Here is a 23,670-nt window from a genome sequence, read left to right as displayed (position 1 = left end):
ACAGAAATGCAGAGCCGTTTTCACTGCGGAGGGCTTATCCTAGGGACATCCTTTCTTTGGATTCCCGACATGACTTTTTTGGAGGTAAATAAAGCTGTCTGCTTTACTTCCCTTGTCTTTGTGCTCATTGTTATGGGAAACTGATTAGTCCAAAAGGCTATGAGTACTGACGGACTATGTCGATTAGAGAATTTCTTGTATTGTTACAACTGCACAAATCACCGTAAAGTGAAGTGTGGTTACAATGCTTTGTATCCTTCTAACATTTTCTGTAATGGCTTTCTGGTTACTTTTACAATGTGCTTATGATGAACTGGTGGCAGTGGATATTTTTCTATTGTGTTTTATACCTTTTACTTGTGCACTTTTGCATTTACTGCAAAGGGGCTATTAAATGTTCCTAGCACCCTAAGATGGCTGTGCCACACTGTTTTCGCCTGCCCTTTGGCCTCCTTCAAGCCGTCTTAGATCAAAGATTTTAAAGGCAAAGGGGCAGTTTGTGTGTGAGCTAGGATGTGGAGACTGGGACTATCTGGTCCCACTATACATCCTGGTGCCTCAACGTCTACGGCTGGGCAGATAATGTGGCAAGTGGATATCCCTGTTCGGATAGCCACTACCAATATGAATGGTGCAGGTCCTTACCACTGGTGGACCTGGGTATGCTTTCAGTCCAGATCTTGGATAAAATGAAGACTCCCACAGGCATTCTTCCGATCACCCTTTGAGCCAAGTCTTCTATGAAGAAGAGCAGCCTCTTTACCCGAGGAAGTCTTCTGCAGCTGACCAGCACCAACTCCAGTGAAGTCATGGTGAAGCCCTGCTCCTCTGCCCGATATCAGGTAGACCCTTGTTGGTGATTCAACCCCTGGACCCGTAGGACAACCCCTGCTCGAGGATCCGTGCCTTCTGGACCTTCAGTAGTGTCCCTGGACTAACTGGTGGGCTGTCCAGCTTCCTCCTGGGTTACCTCCCTGCAGCAGTCACCGTTCCGAGTGCCTTCTTGGAACTTGGAGGATCTTCACCTGGGACAACAAGACATCTACTCCTGCATTTTCAGCCATCTCGCATCAACAAGATTATTTGCTAAATTGCTGGCCTGTGAATTACATGCCTTTCTGCTGAGACACTGTAACCTGTAACATTTGCACTAAGCTGTACAACTTCTTACCTCTTGCGCCCTAATACCCTGAGGTCTGGCGCGCACAAAAAATACTAAACAAACAAAAGCTGTGCAGCACCTGTTTTTCTTTGGCTCTGGAAGATTGCATTTCGCTACCTGACCGTGGTTACTCCCGTTGCAATCCATCTTCTTTGCATCCAAGAGGTGTCATGAGGACACCTGAATTGCATAAGTCTCCAGACACTGTTCCGCTGGAAGGTGTGTGGAGACGCTTTCTAAGCACTGCGACCAACCGAAACTAAATCATGCATCCGAAAGTCACCTGTGCACCCATGACCCCTGGGCCTTCTTGGCCGGACCAAGCACATAAGACTGTGTCCCCAATGGAACCTCAGTAGTGGTCTCTGGAGAAATTGGAGTCGGGGGTGAAGCGGGTCCTCCAGTGGGCTTGGGGGGTTTGTTATCATACATGTTCCTTTCCTCCCCTGTGCTCTATAGGGTTACATGGGAGTAAAGTTCTGGCCCGAAACTACTCTTTCCCAGCCTGGATTGGTGGAGCCCTGGTCAAGGATCCTTTATAGGCCTACACTAGTGACTGGGAAATGTTCTTATCTATTTGACTTTTCGATCATAACTATTGGCCTTGTCCAAATATTTTAATAAACCTACCTGTGAAGTACAACTTTGGAACTGTTAACTTTAGGACACAAGGCCCCAACCCATGTTGGGGCTGGGCTCATTAAGTGTTAGGGGAGCTATTCTGTGGTTATTCCAAGTGTCTTTACAGAATTTCATGCGTACTCACCTGTGTGTCACTGGTTATTGAGGTATATTAGTTCTTTCTTCTCTGAAGTGTAAATGTACATATCTGTTTTATAGTAAGCTTGTGACAATATTTGACTAGAAGTTTTACTTGCTTACTGTATATTTTAGAGACCTAATAAATCATTCTATATTTTGTACTTACCTGTCTAACTGGAATTATTAGTGGTTTTCTGTGTGGGCTCATCGTAGTCATAGACCACTCTTACCTTGATTGGATTTGGCTAGACCTCAGTGCCATCCTGTTCAATTTAATATGGTTGCCTCTCAGAATCCACCCCCAGGGTTGATTTTGAAGTCCATCTTAACAACTTATCTTAACCTGTGTGTGTATATATAGAATAAAACACTATTTGTATATATCCCAGTGTGTATAAGTGTTTCTTTGGACCATATCTATACTGTAAATTCTTTGTACCTTCCTAGATCCCTCTCTCCCTCATAAAATAAGCTCTGTCTGCTCTGCCACACTAACAATACCTTGAGTGGTACAGGCCTGTACTAGAAGTTGGAGATTTGTATTGCCTAGTAGAAATAGTCCTATAAGGTCCTAAATAACTGGACTTTATAACTGTCTTAACACCAGCTTAACTCATTGCGCTCCTATTGATGTCCTCCATAATGCTACGTCCCCCATTATGCTCTTTTGTATGTCAGTGTGAATCCCTTCTCTTATAATATCTATATGCTCATTGGCTTTGCAACAGGAACGTGCCGAGTTAAGCTGGTCATGACTTCCTACATCACCTGAATTTCACATGTTTTGTTGCGTTAAAACTGCACAAATTAACTGCACCTTAACTAACGTTTTTTCAGTGAATTTCAAGGATTTTGTTAAACTATAGTTTTATTACAGGCCATTGGCCATGACCTTCGGCTGTGCCCACTGTACATGTTCCCTCAATATGTTTTCTTTTGACCCACTAGGTGGCCACGGCCACTATACATGTCTTTACGGCCCACTGGGCAGGGCCAAAGCCTTTGACCATGCCCACTGTTTATTTTAAAATACTACCGGGTCACTAATCATGGCCTTCGGCCGTGTCCACTGAACATGTTCCCCCCAATATGTTTCTTTTGGGCCCACTAGGTGGCCATGGCCACTGTATATTTAAAAATTCTTTCTAACTCACCAGCCATGACCCTTGACCACTGGCCCCAGCCTTCGACTGTGGCCCCTTTACATGTTACCCTAATAGCTTTCTTCCGGTCCCACTAGCCATGGACTTCGGCCATGGCCAGTGATCTAGGCCATGGCCACTCTAAATATTGCTCCAATAGGTTTCCTAAATGGGCCCACTAGTCCTGGCCTTTGGCCATGTCCACATTCCATACTGCATCCCTTGACATGCTGCCCCAATAGGATTTGTTGGGGCCCACTGCCACAGCAAAGGTCATGTCCACTATCCATATTGCACCATTTGGTTCCTTAAAGTAACCCAGTACCCATATCCTTCGGCCACACCCATTACCCCACACCTCACGGTAGCTGTAAAATTCCTTTTTGTTTTTTGTATTCTCATTTTTTTTAAACTTTTTTTTTGTGAAAAAATGTTTTCCCATAACTGCAGTTATATATGCAATGTACTACAAATAACCCTGGTTATCCGTAAACGCCTGAAAATAACCAGGATTATTTTCATGTGACACACTTTAATTTCTGATCCCGTTTTCTACTATACCGCTGATTATCCCAGTATTTTGTATTATTTGCTCTTAGTCGCTCCAACAACATTTCTAGCACTGGCTCGCAGCACTAGAAAACATTACATTCCTGCTACTTGCTGGCTCTGCCTGGCGATAGCCCTCTTTGTGCTGGGCTACTTGTGTCCTTTGGACATTCCAAGATGGCTGTACTGTGTGTACCTGAGTGCCTGGGTCTTTGTTTTCATTCTGCTGCATGGGATTAGCTGGGGCTCGGTTTTAACTGGCCTATGGGAAAGCCGGCAGGCTTTGCCGGCCCTCCTCTCAAGGCCCACTCCTAAGGCCACTGTCTGCTACAGGTACGCTAGGGTCACCTGTGTGTTGTGTGAGACCCCCACCTCCCCTATGGTCATCTGTGTCACGTGAGCCCCCCACACCCCCTATGGTCACCTGTGTTGCGAAAGCCCCCCACACCCCCCCATGGTTGCCTGTGTGTTGCATGAGTACCCCCCTATGGTTGCCTGTGTGTTGCGTGAGCCCCCCCACCCCTGTTAGGCAAGATTGTATGCAGTACCCTTTGGGTGCACTACACCAACCCTGACCTCCTGGCAATAGGAACCCAACCTTTGGTATAAGTCTGTACTACACACAAGAGGGGTCAATGTGAGCTGTAGGGGAGTTACACAGATATTCACAGTGACAAGTATTCACATAAACACTTACACACAAGGTTTCTTGAATAAGCTATTATTAATGTATTTATCAGTCAGTTAGAATAAGCCTTCTTAAGAAGAGAGCAATATATAAAAGCAACACGCAAATACACTTCAAAACTGCACACTCCTAGTTTCTAAATCAGTAAAGACCCTTTTGGGATGGCCCACAGTCACAACCTACACCCTCAGATGACTTCAATAGCTAGGGTGCTGGGGATATTAATATCTTACTGTACCATTTAGAACATTCTTAGCAATTGGTCAAAGGAAAAGGTTATTAGAACAAATTAGAGAGCACAAATATTCTTAAGCAGGCAAATACTTTTGGATCTCCTAAGCAGAGTCATTCAGTGTAACAGGTTAAGCCAAAATCAATGGGCAAAAGTCTATATGAGCTGAAGCACTTCTGGTAGGTAAGTAGAAAGGTCTTTGCACAATGTTTTAGACGTCTTTGAAGAAAAGAAGAATCAATGTAGGGCCACAAGCTGTTTAGACTTGTGAGTAGTAGAAGATGCAAGCAACTCTACAATAAGAGGCAAGTTCTCTCAGACTTTACAGTACCTTTTGGATTGAAGAAAAAGTGCAGCAGATGACTCCTGTTCCTGTGCAACTCTGCAGATCTCACTGTTCCTGGGCCTCAGTCGTGGGGACAAGAGGGAGGACTTCGGGGGACTCCTGCACTGCAATGGGACAGTCACTGCTCAAAACCGGCAATCTTCAAACAAGTGGCACTAATGTGTTTCAGCTCCTCGTGACTACCACAAATAGCAACACCGTGGTTCCTGCCTTTCGTAATGGACTTTCCTTCCTGTCAAGATGGACTTTCCTTGCTTCTTGTGTCCAGCACTCTGTTGAGGGGGCTCAAGCTCGGTCAGTCCTGCTTCCTGGGAGTCCGGAGGATCTTCCAGGAGCTCTTGGCCAACTTAAAAGCCACGCACAAAATCTTGTGTTCCTCTCCTTGGCTATTCGGTTTCCAGCAGTAACTCTGTGGAAATTCAACCAGCTCTGAGAAAATGTCCCGGTGGCTTACTTTGGAGGTGATTTGTCTCACCAACTCAAGGGGAGAAGTCGTCCTTGCAGGGGCTTCTCTGTCGATACGAATTTGGAGCTTCAGCACAGCAGCAGGGCTTCACCGGGCAAACCAAAGGTCCAGGAGTTGCAGCAGGTGTCCTCTTCAAGTTTTTCTTCGGTTCCTTCGTCCAGTGGTCGACTCTGCCTTCCAAGTCAAAAGTCTCCTTTAATTCAGGTTTCTCCCATTCATTCCAGCCTAGCTGTCAGTCACCCAGCAGGGTGGCTGTCCTTGCCGGACAGTCAGACGGCCAATCACCACTGAGCACATTTGGGTCTCCTATGAGACTAAGCAAAGAGAGTTTCGGGCACTTCCCTCACTTCCTGCCCCTGCCAGACAAAGTGGAGCCAGAGGCGGGCTTCACTCGTGAATCCCGCCAAAGGCAAAGCGAACAAAGGGACCCAACCTGGTTTGGCACGCAGAGTAAATCTCAAGAAGGACCTTTCCACAAAGAAATGGCGAAAAAACAAGACCGGGCCATTTTGACAAAAATGGCACCCATGGGTGCTTTACTGTAGCTGCGAATGCAGCCCGCGGTAAATGCACACCACGGTAGTTAAAAGTAAACCACTGCCACCAACCATTCAGTTAGGAAAGGGTAACATAAAAATGTTACCTGAAAAGCTAGACAAAGGGGATACTAAGTAACCCCTCCAGCACCCTATTGTAAGATGGTGTATGCTGGGTCTAGAAAGTTACAAATGTAAGTAAAGTCAATTTCACTTTACTGCTCTGGGAAACAGTAGTTGGTCCCAGAGAAGGTATTTAAACCTTTGGGAAATCTGGAAGACTTCCCTGTGCCACTGCACTGAATGTGCTGTGTGACACAATGTAAAAGATGATGCCTATGAAGTTTGTCAGGCTCCATAACCAAAAGAAACACAAAGTTCAGAAATCACATTAAAAAACACATGAGTGGGAAAAAGGGTCACACTCTCTCCAGGTTAAAAAAAAAAAAAAAAGTCCTCAAAATCCAGGAAAGTTGCTGGGGGTCTCTAAGGTGGAGGAAATTAGCACATTTCCAAGAATTCTCCCTAACAACCCCCCTATGGTTGCCTGTGTGTTGCGTGAGCCCCCCGCCCCCATGGTCACCTGTTGTGTGAGCCCCCCACACCCTCTGTGGTTGCCTGTGTGTTGTGTGAGCCCCCCACTCCCACCCATGTTTCTGCCACCACCTAAATTGACTTTATGCATTTGTATGCTGCTGCCGCCCTGCAACGTGGGGTTGGGCAGCATGTTTCTGCCACCTGAATTGACTTTATGCATTTGTATGCTTCTGCCACCCTGCAACATGGAGTTAGGCAATCTGCATGTCTTTGCAAGCACTTAAGCAACTAAGTTAGCCTCCCTGCAACATGGGGTCAGGCAGGGGTGGACTGGGAACAAAAAGAGGCCCTGGAAAATAATTTTAAAGTGGCCCTATATTACATATTTTCAGCAAGTTCAACCATTTTCCTATGGGCACATTTTGAAATACCACACAAAAGAGGCCCAGGGTGCAGAGGCCCACCGGGAAATCTCCAGAGTTCCCAATAGGCCAGTCAAGCCCTGGGGTCAGGCAACATGTTTGTTTTCTTTTTGCAAGCACTTACATAACTAAGTATGCTTTCTGTAATTGTGATGCCTGAGGGCTGTTGTGCGCTTTATAAATTCAAATAATAAAATAAAATCCCCAGTAATAACCCTGGCTATGCGAAAACGTTAGAGCTCTGAACTTGGTGTCCAACCCTCCTCCCTCCACCCCCCACTAGTCAATTTCTCATTGTGTCCTCTTTCTCCCCTGCCCACCTCCAGCCTGATGCCATTTCTCCTTTCCTTTTTTTTCTTCATTTCTGAAAAGCCTTGCTGACTTATTTGTAGGACATATATATATATATATATATATATATATAGCTATAATTTTGGGAGGGGGGGCACCCTCTTGTCCATCTAATATTTTAACTATTGGACGGAATAACCCCAGACCCCTAGGTTTTTGCTGTGCGCTGGGCTGACATTTTGACTTTCCCTCTATGGGGAAATTAATGGAAATAGGCTGACAACAGCTGCGGTTTTTTGCTTTCTTGATAGACGTTTCTTTTTTTAACGAATCTTTACCACAATCTCCAGTCTGGGCAGGGGTGGGGGGCGGGGCGATGTGCTGGGATGACAAACACTTTGTTTGCAAAATATCAACCAAATACATCATGCATATCAAAAGTTTCCTATGGAACTTGATACTCCCGCCGCACTATATATGCTGGTTAGAAAGAAAAGGCAGGTTCTTGGTTTTTTTCTGGCACTATGGAAAGTCTGCTTTGTCTGCGAAGGGGAGTGGGAGGTAGTTCCATAGGATTGTGCATTGCACGTTATGAAAAGTTCTCAAGAAAAAAGGCGCTCACGAAGAGTTTATAGTGTTGGGGGGCTAACATTTTCCTTTGTAAAAAGTTTGCAGATTGATTACGCAATGCATCCGTCAACTAGTCCGTGCCCCTCCTTGCCTTAGGCTTCTTTTTAAAATGAATTTGTCAATTTTGGGCAGCCGTCCAACCACTACCATGGGAAGCTGCCTGTCACCGGTGAACAATAGGCTTAGAATGCGCGTTGAGCAGTTGTGCTGTTCGCTCTCACCATTGTCCGCTGACTTCACATGCTGGTAAGTGCTGTGCGATATTCCTCGGCAAGCGTTACCCGTGACTTCGAATCAAGAAAACCCTTTTTATATGTTCATTGTCTGTGCGTTCTGTGTCAGAGTTGGGAATAAATGGATTTCATTAATAAAGAAAACTGTTTTTTTAAGCAAGTAGCACTCTAAAACTGCGGCGTGGAACTGTGTGGTGCATTGTGCAGTGTTTTCTGACACAGAAAGGGAGCTTTCACTGCCTGCTGTGTGATTGCAGGGCGAGAGCATGGACAACTTCAACTGGGGAGTGCGTAGGCGGTCGCTGGACAGCCTGGACAAGTGCGACATGCAGCTTCTGGAGGAAAGCCAGCTCTCGGGGAGCACGCCCAGCCTGGGCCAGGTCCACCACGAGGACTCCGACGAGTCGTCCGAAGAGGAGGACCTCACCACCAGCCAGATCCTGGAGCACTCCGATCTAGTAAGCGCACTCTCTTGCTTTCTGCCACTTGATTTCAGGCAGGGCAGGGCCCCCGGTTTCCAATCGCCGGGAAGTTCAAGACACATCCTGCCAGAGCGCGGGATGGGCGGAGGCCTAAAACCCCTGGGCTGCTTGGTCTGACTCGCGATAATGTCTTTTGTTGGAAATCTTAAATGGGCCCTCTGTGGCCGTCACAAAAGCAGGAAGCTGCAGATCTGATAAGTGCCGCGCTGCTGTCTGGGAGATGGTGTGGAGCGCCAGATTGACTTTGGGGGCCAATCTGACCGGTTTCATTTATGGTCGCTGGCCATAGACTCGCCTCTAAATAGTGATGTTTAACATTACATCAGCCGCTGGCATGTTTTTCAGCGCTTAGCATTTTTACAATGAAAAATAGTCTTAAATACACGCCCTGGTCGTGCTCTAAAGAAGCAAGAGAGGAGCAAGTCGCCTGTTATGTAGGTTAAGTATATTCTGCTTGCGTGATGTTATAACACACTGACCTGTCTTATTTTTCTTTCTTTCGTTTGTAACAGATAATTACTCTCTCGCCCTCGGATGAGGCCAGTCACATAGATTCGCCCTCCACGTCTTGCGACACGCCTTCTGCGGAGCCCCACTCCTTGAACACAAGGACGTCAAGTTTCGATGTCTCCCTGCCCGACATGACCAATCACCTCCTGTCTGAGGACTCCAAGGTGAGCGAGTGCGGCGGTCACCGTGACGCACTCTCGACCTACCAAACTATACTAGTATCCTCACCCTTAGCCGTACAAAGCATGAATGTGTGCTGCTGGCATACCGCCGCACTGGGGCCTGTTCCCATCAGAGTCATACAAGGGCCGGACCACCAGTCCCCCCAGCATCCTCTACCATCACTTGCCCTTGGGCTCCCTTTCCTGGAATATCCCAACTTAGTCCTCCTGTCCAGTGCACTCCTTCTCCCCTCCCCCACTCTTTCCCCTGGCACTTGCCGCCTCGGCCCACCCAGCACTTGCCCGCCCCCACCAATGGGGGCACCCGACTTCTGCATTTCTCCCTCTACGAGTCCCCGCCCCCTTGCACTCATCACCTCGTTCATGTGTGTGCATGGTAGGATTGTGATGAGGTCAATATAACCATGTCTTTGCTGTTGTATTCTTATGATTTCCCATGCTCCCCCCACGCACCTTTTGTCTTGTGGCACCTGGAAACACCCGTGTATAGGCGCCATACACATATCCAATAAATCAAATGATCATCCATTATCCTGCCTCTCTGGAGTAGCTCCTATTATCAGCCTTTAATCTAGCATTACCGTTCCTCTACCAGTGAAAGCAGGGCATGCTTGCAAATCCAAATCGGGTGCTTTATGTACTCCAAGACAGTGGTCCGGGAAGTGTAAACACCACCACATGCTTGTCTGCCGAATTCTTAAATAGTAGACGTTATAACCCACCCCGGTAGTTCTAATTGTATACATCAGTCTCAAAGATGAAAAGCTGAACCAGCTCTGCCGAGATTTGAACCCCAGGCCTGCAGAATGCACGCAGATACTTGTGGCTGGCAATTGTCCCACTGAGCCATCTTATGCAGGCATTGTGATAATTGCTCTCCAGTGAGTGATCCATACATTTAGTGATGACCCAAATGCAAGATGAGCCTTCACAGCGCCAAATAAGAGCCTTAATACTTGGCGACACATCCCCACAGGAATACCCCCTTAAAAAAACTATTATTTCCTTGACTGTTGACATTGCTTTTGTGTTGTAGAAGGAAACCTATTTGCATGACTGCTCTTAGGAGCCCGTCCTACTTTACAAGAAGCCGTTTCTACTTAAGACTGCCCGGCTCGCTTGTGTTTTCTTCTTCTTAATGGCAATGGCTTTAACATTTTTTAGGAGGAAGCTGCACTTGAAGATGATGATGCAACGGTTCAAGAAGACGACCTTTCTGGGTCAATGAATGAAATCCCAGCTGCCTTTGAATGCAACGACAGTCTCGAGATGACGGAATCCGAAGAAAAAGACGACCGAGCCCTGGAGTCTTTCGCTATGGCCAGGTATGGGATCGCCGTCAGCATGTCCCTTCTTTTGTGTGCCGTCACCCTTTCTTGAGTACATGCTAGAGCACATGATTGTCCCCAAATGCTCATGTTCCAAGAGTTTGGTAAGTGGAAGTCTTGGTGCTAAAAAGCACTTATTTTGGTATGCAGGAGATGCGTTTATCTGTTCTTACTTGGGGTCTGTATACACACATAGACGATGTCATGGACCTTCACAATCAGTCAAACGAATACATCATTTGGTGGTGCACTGTCACACGGTGACCCGTGTGACGGGGCAATCTGACAGTTGCAATCAATGGGCTCATATATCCTGCCCCTGCCAGCGTTTCCAACCCACCTGCTAACAGCCATGGCAAGACAGCTCAGCACCGTGGCATACAGCGCCATTCCAGTCCAGAATGGCGTGTCCTGAATTAGAAGCCAGTTTCCTCATCTGCAGTGAGAGTCTGGGAAGATACCCAGCACCTAAAAACAACCTGGTTCCTGTTCACCTGTCTTCAGCCTGGTTTCCAACGCACACCTTTTGTTGAATTGGTGCAAGTGGGTGGGCTGAAGGGGGTGTATTATACATTGGGAAAGATGGCCGCGGCACTGGCCCACAGACTTCACTAGCTGTACTTGGTCAGTGCGAGGAGATGGGTCACGGCTGAGCGAGGCCAAAGTACAGTTTCACCTTCTCTTCATTATGTAAAAAAGTGCAACACATGATTGTTTAATTGGTTTCACATGGTGCGGTTCTGTTTCAGCTTTCCCTTAGGAGCATGCCCCCCCCTTTCCCTCTCGCCCCAGGACCGGCCAGCCACTCCTCACACTGTGATTTATAGCGCCCTGCCCTTCTTTGTTGGCCCTTCTTAGACTTTTTCTGCAATCGTGTTGTGTTCGCTAGAATATCGCATGGGTCCTCGTGGGCATGTTGAGTACTTGCTGCCACCCACCTCATGCGAAGCCCAGGGTTATCTGGAAGGGGATCAGGCACCAGAATCTTTCACGGGCTATGGAGCCCCCAGCTGTTTTACAAGTTTCTTCCCAACCTTTTAAACATGGGCGGGTCAGTCTCAATTAGTTGTCCTTTCTGGCCTTCGAGTATAGCCTGATGTTGCTTCTCAACTCTCCAATTCTATTCAGGGCCGAGGCTCTGATGACTCCCTTTCACTACCCTCTACTCTGCACCTACTTTTGTTCTCCTCCTTTCATCTCAATTCTTTCATTCCTCAGTCTCCTTGTTCTCTCTGATTCTTCCCTACTCTATTGTCTCTCCTCCTGGCCTCCTTGCTGCCCTGTCACTTTCTCTCTCCTCACTTTTTACCACCTTCTCAGAGCTCCAACACACTCTTCTTTCTTTCCCCTTCTTCCCTCCTTTCTCCTTTCTCCTCCTTGTCTACTCTTTACATCTGCCCCTATGTAACTTTCTTTCCTTCCCCTCATTTCTCTCTCCTCGCTGCCTTCTTCTCGCTTTCTCCTGTACCTCCTTTGGTTCATTCTGCCACCTCTTTCTCCCAGCTTCTTCTTCACCACTTTTGCTTCACTCGTTCTATGCTCCTATCTGGTCTCTCATCTTTCTATCCTTCATCTCCTTTACTTCACTCTCGCTCTTTTCCTCTCCCACTTCGCTCTGCTCTTTCTCTTCCTCAGCTACACTCCATTTTCTTACTGATCATCCCACTACCATGCTCTAACATACTCTTCGTGTTCTGTGCTTGTGACTCTCGTACTTCTCTCTAGTCTCACTCCTGTTTTATCCCTAAGCAGGAATGCGCCAAGGGCATATATTTGAGTGTTTTCAGGTGTGTGTGGCAAGTTAGTGGCTCTTGACCATGCAGGCTGCAGGTTTTCAGGTGCAAGTATTTTGGTAGCGGGCTTCCTCACAACTCTGCTAGCCAATATTATATTACATGCTTCTATCATCTTGGATTAATTTGGCAATCCACTTGCAGTGCTGCCACCTTTAAGAGGCGGCATTCTGGGAAACTCAACTATGCACAATTTCCGTTTCTTGAAATATGTGGCACCACATGATGGAAAGCAAGCGGGCAGAAGGAGTGAATTTTCGCATTCTCCATAAAAGTGAGAAAGTGCTCAGTAGCTCAGAGGTTTGGCTGGGGCTGAAGAAGTTGAGGTAGTCTACGGCAACTCTGATGATCAACATCAAATAGGTCTCAGCATGTGCTTAGGCATATACATGGAACACCACACGTTGGGGTTGCTGCAACTCAAGGTTAGTTTTTCCAGTTTACATCTTTGCTGGGCCTCGTTGGTAATGTAGAGGTGTTGGGTTACTCTATTGAATCTGCATCTGCTATATCATTGTTTTCTGTTTGTGTGTTTGTCTTGTATTGTTTTCTGTGCGCTCTGAGGCCTATGGGCATGTGGTGCTCTATACAAATTAAAATAAATTACTAGGTGGCAGGCCGAAGGTTTGAGCTTCTAAAGATCCCATTGCAGTAGTCCAGCCTGCAGAGCAATAGGGCTCAGTTGGCACATCTAAAGTGGTCTGGTGGGAGTAGAGGAATAGAAAGTGGTCTATTTTGGGAGTATAGTCTGAAGGAGTGCTGGAGTGACAAAGAAAGGAAGGAGTGCTTGTCTTTTTTGATGCGCAAGCAAAAGAGCTGTGAGGCAAAAAGGACTCCAAGAGACTTTAACTGTGAATGTGAGTGCACAGAATCATGCTAGGAACAAACAAAATAAGGTGTTGCAATTTTCAGCTTCCTCATTTGATTTTCCTCAATGCTCGGCATTCGTTTTTCTGACAATTTATGATCTCTGGGTATCAGGTTCCCTGTGTGGTTATCTCTAAATGTACCTTACGTTGTATAAAGTAAAATTGTACAACTGTTTTCTCTTTAGTTGTTTCAATACGTTTGGCTTCTTCTCTCCTTAGACTTTGCAAGATTTTTCGACAGATTCCATGAAGTTATTTCTTTGTACACCTTTGTTATTCATAGTAACCTTCAGTGACATCAATGCACCCACACTGGAGTATTTTGCTCTGTGGAATTTGTTGGTGGCTTCCGGTACACATCCATACGTGGCTGTGGAGATCAGTTACTGTACTGCATTCAGTCTGGTCAACACTGGCTCCAATGATTTTACCGTGAACCTTTTACCACCTCACAGCCCTGTTTGTCTACCTCAAGCATGCATCTGCCTTTTTGCTACTATCATGAGGGCAGTTCTGCATAGAATTTAATAGTTTGTATTTCAAATTCTATTGTGACTGTTAGGAAAGATTTCGTAATTGTGGGTAATTTTTCTTCCATGTGGCAACCCCTAAACATTTTGCTGTTGTTTTCACCATGATCTAGACTTTGCCAGAGAAGTGCAGCCTTCTACCGCACTCCTCTGGGCTTTCGCTCCATTCTTACGGGGAAACTGACATGCCCTTAAGACAGTCAGTACCGGGAAACGCTGTTTTCCGTAGTTTCTTTATCATGTTGCGGCTTTCGTGCAACATGACACAAGAGGGCACTGTAAGCTAAGTTACTGCTCTCTTGGGTCTCTAGCCTTCTACAGGCCCTAGATACTCTTTTTGGATTGTAACTGATCGGTGCAAGTGAATCACGGACGGGAATGGTGGCAGCAATCGTTTCTTGTGTTTTGAGCTCCTTTTGGCGTTCTAAGCGCGTTTCTCGCGCTTAGCCCAAAATGGTGGCCTGGCTCCCAAAATGGCCAGACCACGAGGCTCCTTTGTCCTGTCCGCTGACCGTCTTGCCCCCTTCACCTTCCCCAGGTCGAGCCGACCCGGGGCCTTCCTTATTTGGGCATGTACTTTCCCGCGAAACACGGATGCTTTCGCGGGCTTCTACAGGCCTTGTGTGTGCCTCCAGGATGTGGGCTGGGATGTCTGGTCCCAATACACATCCTGGGTGCCAGAGAGTCTAGGGTGGTGTGAATGCCTGGGACCACCGTGGTCCGTGATAGGTCCACGTATGGTGTGAGTGTTGATGAGCGGATCTCCCATTGGGTCCCCTCCGTTTTGGGGCGAAGGGAACCGTGGATAAGAGGGGGCTGGAAACGCCACTACCATGTCGATCTCCTGAGTTCTCACGAACAAAGGAATACAGGAGCCAAGTATCCTGCAACCACGAGGCTGAACCGAGGAATCGCTGGTGACCCGCTGAAGGACTGTTCCTCTGCACTGCTGTCACTTTGTGAAACCCTTTTTACCTCTGATCGAACCAGAAGGCCTGTACTGGTACTTCGACCCTTGGAATAGCGGGGACATTCTCGGCATCTTCACCATCTCCTGCACGTAAGCCTTCGGAAGTGTCTCTGGGCCATCCAGCAGACTGACCAGCCTACACAGGAGTCTTGCTCTGTAACCGTTGTATTTCGAGTCCTTGTCACTCTCGCACGATTCGTACACTTGGCATTCCCAGGTCTGAAGTGAGTAGTGTACATTGGGCTGAGATACACACGGCCGCTCCGTTGCCCTGCTGTTGTAACAAACTGTGCGGGTTCACTTCGTTTGGGACATCTTTAACTCAACTCTGCTGCTGCAGAATCTACACGACGACGAGACGTCCCCTGCTCCCCTGAACCTGCCAGCACTGAAACTGACGCGGAGAAGCCTGGGTCTGCTTGCATCGGGGACCGGTGAGTAGCATAGCTAGGAACTGGTCGCCCTCCTGCAGGAGCCACAGCTTTTCCCCGCTGTGTCAAAACAGCACGCCTTTCCGTACTCGCGCTCTGCTTCTGCCCACAGTGGAGGCTGCGCTTGAGTCGCGGAACTCTGTTCTTCTTCATTTGTGCACCAAACTGAACTGCCTGATTCCCTCGAAGAGACTCCCCTTTTTGCCCGTTGGCACCAGCGTGTGCCGGTACTTTTGAGCACAAGGCTCCACTCTTCGTAGGGCTTGGACTTCCTTTTAGTTAGGTGCCTCTGAAGGCGGACTGGGTCTAATCATTATTTTGCACTGCCTGTTTTCCTCCCCTTCTAGGTGGACTACACATTTCGTGCATCTAACGCTTTAGACTTGTTTGTATTTGTATATATATTGTATTGGTTTGGTATGTGTTGGTTTACTAGAGTTTTATTGTGATTTCTCGCTACGGTCATTGTTGCAAAGGCCTTGGAATAAATGTGTATATAATTTTAATATAACACCTGTTTGGAGTAGTTTGTAAGTGTCCTTGCTTTGTGTGCTCATTGCGGGCTTTCAGTCACCCTCACCCCTCTTGAGACCTAGTCTTGACCGCCGCGATCGCTACCCTGATTGGTCTGGCTTGTCCAGAGGTTACCCTGTTCCAAGTAATTAGGTTGGTCTTCTGAACTTCTGCGCCGCCAGGACAGAGTTCAGAAATCCGTCTTAACAAATTGGTGTACAGCGGTGGGATACGACTGAAGGTATCCAGTGTTGCGCACAAACTAAGGCATTTCAAGTTATTCCTACCAGGACACGTAGTGAATTGTTATAGTACAACTTTAAAAAGGCCATAGTCCTATCTAACAGTATGGAAACAAATACCTTGTTAACTTTAAATGCTTCCAAATCCGAAACATTGAAAACGATGTGTGCGGAGAGAGGTGTTTCCTCTCAAGGCACGAAATTGGATATGATCCAAAGAATCGTGGCGTGGCAAGAAGCGCAGCTTGACGCTATAACTTCTGAGGACAGTGCGGAAGGAGGTGGGGCTGCTCTCACTGGTAGAACCGACGGTTCTGCCGCTGCACTGATCCACCGCGATCACGAGGAAAGGGAGGATGAGATGTCTAATGTTTCCTCTGCCAGTGTTGATGGGGAGGCTATGCTTGAATTCAAGAAGCAAGAGCTGCGGTTTAGGCAGAAGGAGCTTGAGTTCAGCATAGCCAAACTACAAATCGAACAGGCAGAAAAACAGAAAGACCGGGATCACCAGTTGGAACTGGCCAAGCTTCAGGATGCAAATGGGTCCAAGGGTCCCGGACATGGGTCTGGGACCTCCTCTCATCCACGGTTTCCAAAAGATCTGCTCGGTGTGTATGAGGAAAGGAATAACTTTATGGACTGGCTGAATGCGTTTGAGTATGCATGTGAAGTTCAACAAGTTGACAATGCTGATAAGATTGCCTGGTTACTCAGCAGACTGCCCCATTCTGGCTGTAGAGCCACCAGGACAGAGTTCAGAAATCCGTCTTAACAGTGACCTGCTTGTAATGCTCTTTAGTTTCTACTTATTAGACCAGTTGTCTCCTTGTTTAAACGCCCCCACCCCCGTCAAACCTTAATTTCTTTTTTTGCAGCGTTTTTTGTGGCACGGATTACTCCTTTTTTTTCTGCTTTGCAAGATGTGACCAATCTAGTGCGTGTTGCTATTACTTTCGCAAGCAGCTTTGCACCTCTTCGTTATTATTAGCTTGTAATGTTTTCAGGGTCATTTGGCATGTGCAAACAATTGCATGTATCAGACCAGGAGCAGTGACAAAACGGTGATCTTGTAGCTAAAGGTGCATTTCACTGATGTGTATTGTACTTTACTGGTTGCTATAGAGCAGTTTGTTGCTGCTTTTGTGCATCATATCCGTTTGCGGTTTCAAATGACATTGAAGTTCATAAATGCAGTAGGTGCCCTCAAGATCACCAATTGCATGAACATTCTCAAAGAAGAAAAACTTTGTAAGTTGGTATGCCTTAAACCCATTAACAGGAGCCTCAGTGTATGTGCCCATTTTTTCATATACTGAGGTACTTTCTGTATTATAATTACAAAGACTAATTATAACTATATAATTATATATTATAATTATTTAATTATAATATAAAATTATATTATTGTGAGGTATTTCTGTATTATAATTGCATTGCTTGTCAATGAAATTGGTTTTAGATATACATATGAATTTTGATGAAGCTAACCATTCAAAATGAAAGATTAACACAATAGATGCTGCAATTACAAACGTTAATTATTTTGCAAACCTGGAAAACACAGACTTCTATCATGAAGCTGAGTATATTTTTTTTAATTGTGCTTTGGTTTACAAGAAACCTTCCAAAAATGTATAAAAAATGTACACTAGCAAGAGAAGAAATGGAACAAAAAACAAATCTTAGTTTACACATGAATACATACAGTAAAAACAGGAAACAAGTATAAAAACGAGTTATTTCCTGAAGTTCATAATAGAGAAAAAGGAATAAACAGCCTTCAATTCCGCAGCACAAATTTGCCCACATTCATATAATGTATTCCAGGAGTGGAACACACTATTCCTTCATCAGTAAAATAAATCGTCATGTTAAGTTTTGTCATTAAATCTCTTCCCAAAATATTAACTGGTGTCTGCCGAGAATACAACAATGGGACAGACATATCACTCTCTCCTATAGAGACTGGTAATTCATCAGTAAAAGGAGCTAGACTTGTAGCTCCAGAGAACCCTTGAGCATTCATGGCAATTCCCGATATTGTATATTTTCCCTCTCGTATACAAGAGCGAGTAGCCTCCAGTGTCTATTAAAAAAGGAAAAAGATGTGCCTCTTATTGTCACATTGACCCATGATTCCTCTTCGGGGTATGGTGTCACAGATAGTACTGAACACATCTAATACCTGTGAACGGGTTCCCTCCCACTAAAGTGACACCTCCTATTCTAGGTGTCAATAATTGTCATGTGTTTGCATACTGCTGTGTCTGCATGGGGGCATGCTGTGACTGCCCTTGCAGTGGATTAATTTGTGGTTGCTGTGCATGTTGTATTTGCGGCGCTTGTATCTGATACTCTGTCTGATCTCGGGCAAACCCTTCCCTAGCTTGTGAGCTATATGATGGAGGATAAGCTGTCCCCCCTCTTGATAATTGGCCATTCTGTACAGTCCAACATAGAGGGGGAACCTGTCTGATTAGCCCCCCATTGGTTAAACTGTAAGTGGTTTCAACCCAGCACTCCACCTAAGTCAATGCCTAGTATGGGATGCCCAATGGAAACCCTTATTTATATATTTTTATGTCAAAAGTTTTTATTTCTGGATGATGTACCCTTATATAACGCCCCTCTCTTTGAATCTCCCCGGTCTCACTGAACCAAGAAGAAGGTTTGTTTTGCAAAGTCAAAAGATTTATTTGATGAGTTGCACAATATATATCAAACTTTTATGAATATGAGCAATATCTGAATATCACACATATGAATATTTATGCAACGATCAGCAATGGGTAATATTACAATATCAACAATCTCTTTAATCAATTAGGAGTAGGAATAGGAAGAATAATGTAGCAGACAATAACTTTGTATGGGGTCAAGGAAATGCAATGATAGGAAAGAATGCAACACAGAAATAAAACTTGATATAAATTCAATCAAAGACAATGTGATCACTCTTTCCCCCTGATACTTCGCACTCCCCCCAATATGCAATCTGAAGAGATGGAATGAAGGCACACAGGTTTCAGGAATAACACTCAACAATTGCAGTTTCAATCTCGATTCCCCCCAGCAAGTTTAGAGAGAACAGTAATGATTTTAAACAGGTCAATTGCTTTTAATTGTGGTTTGAAATGAATGGGAAAATGCTAAAAATGATTTTAATTCGCTAAATGAGATTCAGAACTAGTGAGAGTTGCTTTGGATTGGGAAAGGTAAACACTAACAGTGATTGTAGAATGCTTAGCAGATGGAAAACGAAATTCAGAAGTTGAAAGCAAGAAATAGCTGTTTTTACATGTGGTGAAATTGAGCCAAATGCGAAATCGCAGCAAACTTTTCAGCGCACGAGAAACGCGATTACAGCAAAACGCTATGAAATGCGGTTCTTGGTTCGTTTGAAAGCTGTGGATGTTAGCTTCAAAATGACATTAAAATTTCGTTCCTAGCACGTACGGTTCAAAAGTTAGAGGTTTTAGTCCAGGTCGATTTTTCTCAAGAGTCAAGATTTCAAAATAAAAGATGCGCTGTTGAAGATTTGGAACAAAGATTTCTTAACACTAGGGTGTCTATGGAGCCGCAAACTACAAGACAGCACAGCTACCGATCCAGAGGCGCCTTCGGATGGTTTCTATCTGCCTGAGACGATTGCCTTTCTCCAGAAAATATATATTAGCGCCAAGATGATTATCACTATAATTATCACAGGATTATGTGGATGAGAGAAGGAGTCAGGATAGACAAAAGAGATTCAATAATACAGTCTGGATACGTTGGAATGGGTTGGATTGGGTTACTTAATACTAAGAGGTTGGTTATGGACAGTTCTACACTAAATACTCACAACTATGGCTTGGAATGGGCCCATCAGAGATCTGGTCCAAGGTTTGGCTGGAATTTGCTCGCCACCGGACAGGTCTCCAGCGCTGGGTTCTGCTCTCAGCAAGGCACTCTGGTCTGCACAGCCTCTTGGACTGGATCTGACAGGTTCTGGGTTACAGCTCTGCTGGACTGATCTGGATCTTGGGTTCTAGCAAGGGTTCTTGGCCAGAGGTAGCTAACACAGCACAGCCAGGCTGTTGAATTGATTAGGCCCCATGGAAGTTTAGGGGTTAAAATCAAGTTGCAAGATTTTTAAAGGCCCGCTGAGAAGGGTTCAGCTGTTTGGGTTGGGCTTCTGCTACAGGGTTCTGGAGTCTGGTTCTGGAGTCTGGACTCTAGAGATGGGTTCTTCCTGCAGAGCGCTTTGCTGGTAGATCAGTGATGAGTGTATGTGTGTCTCCTTCTGGGTCCTCAACAGTCCTATTTATCCATCTTCCAAAGGGGTGGGGAGGCTGATTATACTATGCCCAACCCCCTAAGAATGTGATGGGTCAGAGAATTCCCCCTCTCCTGATTTGAGAAAGGAACAGTGTGTCATGATGTGTCAGAGTGACACTGTGTTTAGTGTCCAGAGAAAATCCCTCCCCTTTGTTCTTCCCCAGAAAATCTATTTTTCCCCAAAAACATATTTCCAATATCCACAACTTGTTAATAATACATAATTACATGACAGATTAACTAAGGTATGTTTCTGTCAAAATCTTATCTTCCTACGAGTTTTGGTTCACAAATGACAGTTTTTCGTGCTTTTGGGCACTTACTCGGTGTCAGTTCTGTACCAATTTTTACACATGCATGCACATACCATCTGGGCACATTCCTGTAAATTTTCATGTTCCTAGCATAATCACAATAGTTTGAATATGAACATTTTCGTGGTTTAGTCTCTGAATGTCGCACAGATTCCAGATTAGTGAGCAAACTTTTCATTTTAATAACCTATAAATTCCATATTTTTACCAGTTCAGCACAATTTGCTATAAGTATTTTTCTCAAACATACAGTTACTTCAGTTTCAAATCCACATTTTCAGTCTGGCCCGCCTCCAAGGCTTGGCTGAGCCAGAGACTGACATGAGCTTGTTCCTGCCTGGGCTGGTTTCTGTCACACCCGAATTAGCATTTTCTTTCAGTTCAAGAAACCCATTGTCTCTTTCCCAGGGCAGCAGAGGAAGTCTCCTCCTCTTCTCATTAGCATTCCAATGCGATATCCTCTCCTTTTTGTGGGAAGGAACAGGGTGGTGTATTCTCAGTGGAAAAAACCCTCTTTGAAGTTTTAGCTGAATCAGGTTACCTTATAGTCAATTGTGACATTGTTCCTTGTGAAAAATTACAGTTACAAATTTAAAATAGGCAACATATCTTCAATTCCAGTCTTTTTCAACATGAAAATCAATGTGTGGCACCCTATATTGCATTTGATGCAAGTCCCTTCTTTCCTCACACTTAGATTTTGAGACACATGTTTAACCTGACAGATTTAGAGATCGCCAGCTTCTGACAGAGGCGAGTAGCGGTATTGCGCCTATTTTCTACATATTTTCCCAAGCAAGCATCTTTTACATGTGGATTTTCTTCTTATAAATGTACTTCTGCTGACATATTTATTTGGATTCTTGAAGCAAAATGATGTTTAACATCCAACAAGGAGGTTGGATCTTTTGTGTGGTTTGTGAACCATGATTTTTGCGAATTTGCCAACCAAGAAAAACGGATTTCCAAACAGCTCTGTGTTTCTTTTGCAATCAACATTGCTTTTTCAAGTAGTTTCAGGCTGCTCTGTGGGTAGCCCAATGGTGGGTTTCGGCAGTGGTCTCCTGTGTTACCACTGACATAGGCAAAAGTGGATGGCGGCCTATTTTTCAGATTTTTCCTTCGCACTTCTGGGTTATTTTAGCGTGCATAATGCTTTCCAGCGGCCATTCTGATGTTCCTGATGCAAGCAGCACACAGGAATGTTGCAGGGCCTGGGCTAGTGGGGGAAAACATCCCACAAGCCCCTCCTTATGCATTTTGATTCTCATCCTGCACATTTTGAAATCCACCCCTTCCTCTATAGCCCATGCCTCTACCTCGTGGCATGAACCCATAACTGCCTTGGTCCATCGGGCACTGATTATTCGCCTGCAATGTACCCACTGCTTGCTGTAATCCCAGCCCTCCTCCGCTTGCCAATACCGCACTTTAAATGGCATATTTTGACAATTTCTTCAGAACCAATTAAGATTCCTCAATTTTCTTTGCCTCATCTTTCTTCCTATTTTTCTCTTGTAATAGCCGACAGTGATGCACTATCGTCAACTGTATTTCAGCCCATGGTTTTGCTTCCATTCCCACTTGCTTCATTTACCTCTGTACTTGCTTGGGTAATCCTTGACATAAAATGTGGTCAAATAATGCCACTGTTTTTTCCCATACTGCCTCGTTTCAAGAGTCGAATGCTTTTGAATGTCCTGAATGCAAGCAAGGGAGTCTTCATCTTCTTCATTTTACGTGTCATAATCACACCAATGTCTGATGTATCAGTATACTGCACCCCGAGAGCCCTCCAAACATCTGCTGTGCAATTATTAAACGGCAGTCCATCGTGTGCTGTGTTCCGTGTGGTCACACGTATGTCATCAGCTCTTTCCCCAAGAATAGCTGGCCAGAGACCCTTAATGTCCCCTATGGCTAATGTGTTCCCTCCTGTCATTTTTTTCCAATTCATGAATCAATTTTCCTGCACCCGATGTCAGACTTGCAAGTTTACATCTTAAATTATCCTTATCCATTTGCGGCCATGGAATATACTGTGGTCTTGCTCCCCCTTTTTCCAATAAGGGAAACTGTGCAAACCCTAACCCGCAGTCCGCTCCCATCTTCTGCCTATGCTGGCAGCATTCTTAACCTGCTCACATATGGTGGTGATTCTCCTTTCTTACAATACAATCATCCTCTGGGACGCTCTGGATATGCTATGGGATCTGGCGTCCTTTCCTTAGGTTGCTCTAGATCAGACCATCTTACTTCCTTGTCTGGCTGCAGGCTTTCCTCGATAAGACATGCACCTCCTCCCTCTTCCCCACGGAAGGATTCTCTTTCCTCATCGGACATGTCTAGTCCCTAACTATTGGGACACTCATCCCCTTCGCCCTTATCTAAGGTCACTGTGCTTAAGGATAAGGCTCATGTTTCTTATCTCAGACTCGCTCATCCAGAATGTGGTAGATGTTGATATACTTCGTGAGGCGCTTGCAGATCGCTCCCCAGTTTTATTGACTATAGCCCCTCCCCGAGCTACCCCTCCTACGAGAGGACCCTGAAGACTAAATGCATTCCTGCTAGAGGACCCAGTGATCTGTGCCCATATTAGAGAATCCATGGGACTATATTACAGAGAGAATGATACTGGCGATGTGAGCTGGGGCACGGTCTGGGAGGCAAGCAAAGCAGTGATTAGAGGACACTTTATTGAGCAGACTGCACAACTGGGGAGGGCCAGGAGATTACTTCAGGAACACCTGGAGGGGGAAGCCCGTAGACTAGAGGAGGCACACAAGAAGAAACTCGGGGCGCTCATTGAGGTACCTGTGGATGGCTAAGAAAGTGCTTGAGGCACACCATATGGGGAGGGTGGCCTACTGCATGATGCGTACCAAGGATTTTTTTTTCACGAAGGGAAACAAGGCTAATAAACTATTAGCAGCCAAGCTGGGGAAGCAGACAAGGCAAAATAGGATAGACTTCCTGCGGGATAAGAAAGGCAAGGGCACCTCCTCCGAAGAGGGCAAACGTCATATTGTGGAGGAATTCTTCAGGGAACACGCGGCCCCGCACAGGGGGGACTCACAATCCGCCAAGTTGAATTAGCTATCAAATCACTCCCTATTGGCAAGGCTCCGTGCCCAGACGGTTTCACAAATACGTTTTATAAAACCTTCTGTAAGGAGCTCACACCAAA

At 45.5% G+C, this 23,670-nt stretch overlaps 1 protein-coding gene across 7 annotated transcripts in view; it reads left to right on the top strand.

Annotated features, from left to right (window-relative positions):
- The window catches only part of FRY (FRY microtubule binding protein), a 1,191,674-nt gene that overhangs the window by 992,384 nt on the left and 175,620 nt on the right, over positions 1-23,670 (top strand). For all 7 annotated transcript variants that reach the window (XM_069639765.1, XM_069639761.1, XM_069639760.1 and 4 more), the window contains exons 52-54: positions 8,254-8,454; positions 8,991-9,152; positions 10,335-10,495. In XM_069639765.1, the coding sequence (XP_069495866.1) occupies positions 8,254-8,454; positions 8,991-9,152; positions 10,335-10,495 (524 nt within the window). The remainder of the gene's footprint in view (positions 1-8,253; positions 8,455-8,990; positions 9,153-10,334; positions 10,496-23,670) is intronic.

Source organism: Ambystoma mexicanum, chromosome 7q (assembly GCF_040938575.1).
Source record: "Ambystoma mexicanum isolate Mex_15411 chromosome 7q, UKY_AmexF1_1, whole genome shotgun sequence".
In the NCBI taxonomy this organism is placed as follows: Eukaryota; Metazoa; Chordata; class Amphibia; order Caudata; family Ambystomatidae; genus Ambystoma; species Ambystoma mexicanum.
Note: the sequence above shows the minus strand (reverse complement) of the source record. Positions and strands in the feature narration are given on the sequence as shown.